General features: G+C 39.3%; 1 protein-coding gene across 1 annotated transcript in view; it reads left to right on the top strand.

Moving 5' to 3' along the window:
* HECA (HECA ribonucleoprotein granule regulator) overlaps positions 1-4,501 on the top strand; it is a gene marked incomplete at its 5' end in the record, with an annotated part of 7,184 nt that extends 2,683 nt beyond the window's left edge. The window contains 2 exons of the mRNA XM_010175238.2: positions 1,461-1,615; positions 4,337-4,501. Coding sequence (XP_010173540.2) covers positions 1,461-1,615; positions 4,337-4,501 — 320 coding nt within the window. The remainder of the gene's footprint in view (positions 1-1,460; positions 1,616-4,336) is intronic.
* Between the last annotated feature and the right edge of the window lie 3,667 nt (positions 4,502-8,168).

Consider the following 8,168-nt stretch of genomic DNA (forward strand, 5'->3'; position numbering starts at 1 on the left):
AGAACTTCTCATGGGGAAAATTATTTAATCTTCCTGCACAACACAAAAGTTCTGTGTGTGGAATTATTTGAACATCTCCAATCTCGAGTGTTCACTTTAGGAACAGAGTTTATTATATTTGCACTTTAGTCTCATTACATCACATTTTCTACAGCTGAACACTCCAATGTGGAATGACTCAATTTTTATCAGCTCATACTAGCAAGTTTATTTTGTAGATACATTTTAAGAAGAATCTAGTTTGTCTTATAATTTTTCTGAAGTAGTTGGCTTAAAAAGCAAAACAAGTTAAAAACAAAACCATTAGTTTTAAAGTATCTGGTATGTACTAATCATAAATGGTTAATATTTTATTCCCTTTTATCTAGAAAGAGTACAAGATGTTTTTATTCTTTAAATTACAGGTTCTGATTTGTTCAGTACTTTGATGCTAAAGAGCACAAATTGCAATCCAAAAGAAACGCATATTATATGCAGTTCTGTTTTGTAGCTGATCTGTAACTACAGCACTTCTTAATTTTGTCTTGTATAGCAGTGCAAAATATGGTATATTACAGAATCAGTACTGTCTGTCAGCCTATTTTTAATAGCCAACTATTAAACTACAAATCAGTTCAATCACTGGAAATCAGGCTTAATCTGGATGGCAGATCTTTGTAATTGTGTAGGGCTTTTTGTTTTGTGTGAAATTGCATCTTGGATTTTGCATTGGTGAGTTTAGTCACATTTATATAAGGAAAATATTTCCTTTTCAAGTCTGAACTGCTTGATTTTTATGGAAGTCGGTATAACTCGGTTTTTATGCGTACAGAGCCTGACGGTACGATAGAGCTCAATAGATTTGTAGTTCTGTATGGCGCATTACAAGTCTGTATGCATAATATATAATGTTTTTAAATATACTTACTGTAAATGAATGGTCAGGAAAAAAGTACATGAAAGAAGATTGCTCTTTGGGCTGTTGCTGTTTTCCATGGGGAATATTAGGTCCTTATTTCCCTCTTTGCTGGAAGATTTTGGCAAGTTGTTAAATGCATCTGTACCCGGCTTGCTAATAAGCTTCAACACTTCTCCACTTCTTCTGTCAGGTGGGGATGAAGCTAGGGCACAATCCTGGTTTTGGAAACACTGCAGCTGATCATATAGCTTAACCTGGCATCTGTTCATGGAGCTTCAGCAACTCCTTTTATAAAATACTTTGCTAAGGTCTACCAGCAAATGGAGAAAGGAGGGTGGGCAGGGTGATGACTAATTCCTGAGTTTTGCTCCCATGGAAAATAACTTCAGTCAAGCCCTGTGTGTTTCCCATAGAGAAACATTTTTTACTTTATCATTCACCTTTTAAAAAAATCATAATAAGGTGTGATTTGTATCACTAAAGGGCAGGTAAAACATTGCAGGAAATGACTGGTTTAATCTTCTGTTCTAGTCTCCTTAAGAAATGTGTTTCCTGTCCACAGGAAGGCTTATGCACCTCTACGCTGTTTGTGTAGACTGCTTAGAAGGGGTTCACAAAATCATCTGCATTAAATGCAAGTCCCGATGGGATGGAAGCTGGCATCAGCTGGGAACCATGTATACCTACGATATTCTGGCAGCATCTCCCTGTTGTCAGGTTAGTACCATATGTAAATAAGACTCATAAGGTGAATTTCCAACTGATGATAAGAAAAGCTAAGGTTTGTGTTCCTCTTCTCCCTTCCCTTCTTCCATCCTTCTTTTCTAGCCTGTACCTATGAATGCAATATAAGAAAGCTGACTGAGTCCCTTGTCCCTTTGTCTGAACTTACAAGGCACAAAGGCTTATAGCTAGACAAAAGCCAGTGCAATGGTGATTAATACTTTTAAATAAAGCCCCTTTAAATGCATTCACAATTAAACCTGATGCTTAGAATGTTCACAAGCAAGTATGTCTGGCCTCAGATATAATTCCAGTAGTATTTTAATAACAATTGTACATTTTCAGCAGATATTTAATGTATTCAAGTTTCTTTTAGTTGCTTGAATTGTCTTTTGTCGTAAGATAATTGTAGCAAAAAAGCCAAGGGAACAGAAAGGTCTAAAGAATCTTTGTGCTTGGAGATTACCCAGCTCTCCTTAATCTTTGCTGCAACTGCTTCTGCTGGTGGTACTCTGCCACAGCCTGAAGCAGCTTAATTTTTATTAAATGCTCACCTAATCTATGCCTTGGGTGAGAAAGATCCAAGATGTGGGGTTACTCCAGAGTAGACATGTGCCTGAGGCATCAGGGTGGTCAGCATCTGAGAGGATTGTCCATGTGATGGGCAAAGCACTTTCGTTGTGCAGGTAGTGCCTGGGAGAAGCACTGGGCGTGGTGGTCCCCTTGGGATGCGCAGGAGTGGGCTTGTTGCCTTTGGACATGCAGGTGGTGTTACTGGGTGAGAACAGGAGCCTCGCCAAGATGCAGTCATTCAAAGTATGATCACTTCATGGTATTGTGTATGCTTAGGAACAATCTAAAATACATTTTTTTCAATATGCAAAATGCCATTTAATTTTAAATTTAACATATTTACCAAAACGTGTTGCTCAAAAGACAAGTGATGTTACTCGTACTGGATAAAATGGCATTTGTAACAATTATAACTAAAGACAGAGATATTGCCTACAAATTTAGTGCTTCTTGAGAGTGTAACTTTTTTTTTAAATAGAGACTTTTAAAGATAAAGCACTGATGCTGACTTGCTAGCTCTGTAAAAGCTATCAAATTCAAATCTGAATTGCTTCTGTTGAATGTACAAGACAAGAATTCAGGTCTCATTATACAAGAGCCTTAATTATATGATTAATGGACAATGTGACAGTACATGGTAAGTAATAGAACTGACTGTGAAATCATTAGCTGCAGTGACTGTGATTGCCAGATAATATGCATTATTGTTTCACCGTGATTGTTACAGATGATTCTGTGCATACAGAGGAATGACATTTAAATATGGTATATAATTTAACTCCTAATTGCTGTGCTAATTTCTGTTTTGAATACTTTCTTACTTTATTTCAAAATATTTAATTATATATCACAAATGTGCCTGTAGGATAATGAACTGCAGCCACTGTCAGGTTACTAGCAGCTAGCTGATGTGCTGGACAGTAGAAAGGGGGAAAACAACACTTTGATTAAGAAAATCCTACAAATCCATGCCCTACTAGATTGTATTTTGTAGAATTTCTGCTTTTCAAGCAGAGCAGATGGCTGTGGAGCTGATGGTTGCTTTCTTTTTGAGTCTTGTCCCAACAGTAATAGTACTTTAATAATTTCTTCCTCTCCTCATCCCAGGAAAATTCCTTAAATCAAGATTGTTATAGAAAATAATTTTTTGTTATTTCCAGTGAAGAGCTGAAGTTTTCATTAGAGTACTGGGCTGCGAGGTTAAGCTGTAATACAGCTCAGTCCCTCGCTGCTTGTTTGCCACCTTTACTCTTGAACTCCTTTACGATCTCAAAACTCATCTGCTTCTATTGAGTGTTTCAAATGGCCTGCTGAGCTTTCACACTGCCTCTTGCTTTCCTTACATCAAATGGGCTGGGTTTCTCAGCTAGATTTCTTCTGAAGACTTACCTTTTTTTGTTACTGCTCAAAATTAATGTCTGTCCTCACCCTTCACCTTTAATTATTTCTCATATCCACCCTGTTAACGTTGATCCTTTCTCAGTTGGATTTTGCAGAATAGTTTGTGGTTTGTGTGCTTGAAGTGATGTGTCTTTTATATAACCTGATATGTATTATAAATGTTTAAATAGATACCTGAAGTGATAGAATACCATGCCATGCTGATGAAGTAGATCGAGCTATACATTTGTTAAGGCAAAAGATTAAAATGACAATATATTTCATAGACAGATCAGGTTCAAACATCAGCCTAAATGGTTGAATTGCATGGTACAAATGAAAAATTTCTCTCTTTGCTTCAGGGCTTCATTAATGATTTATTGAGACAGCATTTCTCGTGCTGAGGATTGAGGAATTGGTTCAGTGATTAATCAACACAAAACAATTGTGGTGTCTGTATATAAACTTTGGAATTATCTACCTCCTGTCAATCAGAGTGGGAGGTAGCTTATGCTCCAGAATTTGGTGATGGTATTTCATGTGAAAAACATGAGGTATGCCTGCAGGTTACCAGTCCGGGTGAGGAATGTCCTTACCAGCAGATCCCATTAGTGCCAGTTTCCTGACTCACCCCCTCTCCTGCCAGGGAGGGCAGGGCAGGGCAGGGGGCTGAGCGTGATGCTCTCTTTTGCAGAGGTGAGAAGTGGAGGTGAGTTTGGTATTTCAAAAGGGTTTTCTTGTTTGTTTCTTTGTTTTTTACAGGCTCGACTGAACTGTAAGCACTGTGGGAAGCCAGTAATAGATGTGCGGATTGGCATGCAGTATTTCTCTGAGTACAGCAACGTCCAGCAGTGTCCTCACTGTGGAAACCTAGACTACCACTTCGTGAAGCCATTTTCTTCATTTAAAGTTTTGGAGGCTTATTGACGAAAGCTTTGCTTTAGTAATAGCTATTTTATGGGTATTTCAACTTTATTACATATCTTTTTATAGGATTCATTCTGTGATGAAATTTAATTTCTTTTCTAACTGAAAGAGCAGCTTCTTTGTCCATGTACATATTAATATGTATATATACATGTTGTTAAAACCAGAATCCTCTTGACAAGATCTCTGTGAAGTTTGGAGGCAAGCCAATTTAATGGCCTTTGAATATATCCCGAGTGTGGGGTTAAGTTCAGCTACAATTTTTTTTTTTTTGTATAATTGTGATACAGTTTATAGAAAGGGTGTGGGGAGACATGCAGGACAGAGAGTTGGAAAGTGGGTAATTGTGCAGGTTTGTTTTCCCTCCAGCTTGGTGGAAACGGGAAATCCTTGGAAAGAAACCGTCCTGTTACTGTTGAATTAATTCAGCCTTTCGCATTGGTTCCCACGGGCGCAGGAGCTGGCCCCGCGCTGCCAGTCGCCTCAGCAGGTTTTCTTTCAGATTTCCCGAGACGGGGTAAACTAAGGTATTGTGACAAGTGAATGTAACTGTATGCCAGAAAATGCAATCTTGAAATGAATTTTTTTTTTGGCATAGTGTCTTCCTGCCTTGTGTGTTTGATGTGCATTCCCCTCACTGACAGACCATATGGCAATAGTGCTGCTTCCACCGGGGCTGTCGTGTGCCCAGCCGGGTCATCTGTGCATACCAAAACAAGCTGGAGATCTTTAAATGCTTTATTTAAAGGTGTTTCTTCACAGATGTTTTAGAGAAGGAACAGGCTGAGCTGAATGGGCATATGTTTGTATGTGTCCACTGGAGCTGAGGCTTTGCTGCCTACTGTGAACTGGTGTGACTGGTGTGGAAGGACTAAGTGAAGCGCGATGTGGGCCGCCAGACCTGTAAGAGCTGAGAGGTACTGAGTACAAAACATGGCATTGCTTTTTAAAACAATTAATTGCTGCACTTTCAAAATTGTGTTAAGTCCAGGGTCTAAAAACTCAAGAGACTTTTTAAGAAAGCAAACTGAGCATGTTTGCTTTCTACATGCCTCTGTGCTGTACCTAATATTCTATGCATTAGGCAGTGAATTTGTATCAGAGGGCTTGGTCCTGTAGACTCTGCAGTTGTTGTTTCTTGGTTCCCATTTCTCCCTTCCTTAAATACAATTTTTAAAATAGGTCATTAATCTTTTGCTTGGTTTCTCAAGCCAATTGAGATTTAGAGGAGGGTGGTGTTTTTGTTTTGTTTTTTTTCTTTTCTCCGTAGTGTATTTATGGAGTGTTTGTCCACTCGAGACGTATGGGTTTTGTTTACGTTTATGAGGTGGGATTATTTTTTGTTTCTTCTGTAGTTGTTTGGTTTTCCCAAATCAGAATCTTTTTAAAGAGTGTATCCGTTGAAATCATGATCTTGAAAATGGCCCAGATACTCTGCCACCCTGGGAAAGAAAACAAAAAAAATCAGAAGCCAAATAAGTGTTTCATATGCTGGACTGAGAATTATGCTTTCTGCTAAGTTAAGAAATTAATGTGCACATAAAACTTGAACTGAATATCTGTGTTTCTTTGTGCATAAAAATGCTAAGTTCACAGTTTTATTTCCTGGCTGTCTTCACTGCAGAATTAGCTCATTTTAGCATTAGCCGCTCTTCTAGTAATACTTGAGCTGCACAGAGGGCTTATGTTGGCACAGATCACTTACTGCTAACTTGAGTGGTAATGTCCTTAGAAGCCAGCCAGCTCACGTTAATGGTTTTCACATCTGGACCGTCTGTCTCGTACAGTTACACTGGTGATCCACTGCTGGTCTGAACCATGATGTTAGCAGGCTGCGGTAGCCTTCAAAACTGGCACTCCCCTCCTTCTGTCCTCCCTCCTATGCTTGGTTTTGGGGCTGGAGCACATCCTTGGGGTTTTGTCCAGTTGTTCTCTGTTTGTGACAGTTTTGGGAAAACCTATTTCCTTTTTAAGGAGAACTATGGGAAGGACTTTGGGGGACTTCTAACACTGCCCTGGTGTGGCTACCACAAACCAAGTAACAGTGAGCCCAGTTACAGTGGGACCAGCACTGTAACCATTGCCCGTAGGAGCAGGACCTGATCCAGGCATACTTGGGCTGGAAGATGTCTAGCAGATGAAACCTGGTTAGCTGTGCAGTGTAGATGGAGAACAATCAAGTTATAATTTGAATTCCCTCCCCAGAGAGGAAGGCTCTTCAGCTTTGGTGGTGCGTTGAGCAACTTGATGGAGTTAGGGTGGCTAACAAGGTTTGGAGTTGCATTGGCTGGCAGAGCCAGACCAGATGAAAGCTGGACTGTTCTAGTGGCCTGAACTCACGCGGCAAAGACAAAGCTCCTGTAATGAGAAAAATTAAAGGATGCATCTCTAACTGTAGTGTTTGTTCTTGAGTGCTAGTCACTCCTGCCATCAGTCTAGGGTGCTGATTCCCTAGACTACATGAGGCTACATGGTGTTGTATACCCACTTTTCCATGCATTTGGTGAGGGGAGGTGTCACTGTACAATGCACATGGTAGAGGAGAAGTGGGATCTGGAGTCCTTCTAAATATTTGTTTATTTGCTTTCCTTAGAGTAGCTTAATTTATAATTCTGTTCGTTAAGTACTTAGATGCCTCTCCAGATATGTATGTATGACAATCAAGAATGAGTAGATGTGGAAAAAGGGAATTTGGCCAGCTTTAAAAACACAAGTGTGTGAAAGGTTGTATGATATATTGCAGTCAAAACCAAGAATGCAGCAGACTGAGAAAATGGGAAGGGAAAAGTGTATTTACAGTCTTAACAGTGACATGGAGTTATGTACAAATTTATCCAAGAAAACAATATAGTTGTTCATCAGCTTTTCCTTTTAATTCTGCTGTTAAGTGAGTCTTATCTACTGCTTGAGGAAATGCCTATTTTCTTGCAAAACACATCTCTCAACTGGAGGCTAGCAGCATGTATAGCACTGTAAAAATGATCCTCGATGGAAACCAGCTGAGCTGCAGAAAGATTCCTCTGAACTTTCACTCAAAAGTAAATTGTCCCTAATTTGTAGAGAATGCTTTCCCTGGTTCTTGCTGGTACTGAAAACTGGTCTTGGGTTACTGTGAAATGTGGTCTTTTTGTAACATGCAGCAGATTCCAGTCAAGCAGTCAGGTGCACCCTTTGGCCATGAGAGTTTCAGCTGGGCTTTGCATAAGTGCAAAGGCAGAGGTAACTTATTTGGAACCTAATAGCTCCTTCAGAGGTTAGACTAGACTGCAGTTGGTTTGTTGTCCATCTTAACAAGCACTGGAAGTAGTCATGAGCTTTTAATTGTGTCAAAAGGGAAATTATTTCCCTAGCTAGGGAGCTGCTTGCTTTGCTTGTTTGGCTAAAGTTTACTCTTCATTACCTTTCATTTTTCTGATTCTGTGTGTTCTTTTAAATCTGGCCTGTGGTCAGATTAAATTGTGCCTGAAATATGTTTTGTAAACAAGAGTACAGTCCTCTGGATTTGGAAATTCATTCTACTCTTAAGTGCACGATACTCCTGGTGATAGTAATAGGAGTTGCATGTGCAAATGCTTTTCTTTCCAGTAGTTAACTTTGTTTTCCATCGGAGAGGCTTGCATTTAGATAGACTTCATATTTTGGATGTGTGAAAATGAATTAATCCATC

The sequence above is a fragment of the Antrostomus carolinensis genome, unplaced genomic scaffold (assembly GCF_000700745.2).
Source record: "Antrostomus carolinensis isolate BGI_N321 unplaced genomic scaffold, ASM70074v2 scaffold2389, whole genome shotgun sequence".
Taxonomy (NCBI): domain Eukaryota; kingdom Metazoa; phylum Chordata; class Aves; order Caprimulgiformes; family Caprimulgidae; genus Antrostomus; species Antrostomus carolinensis.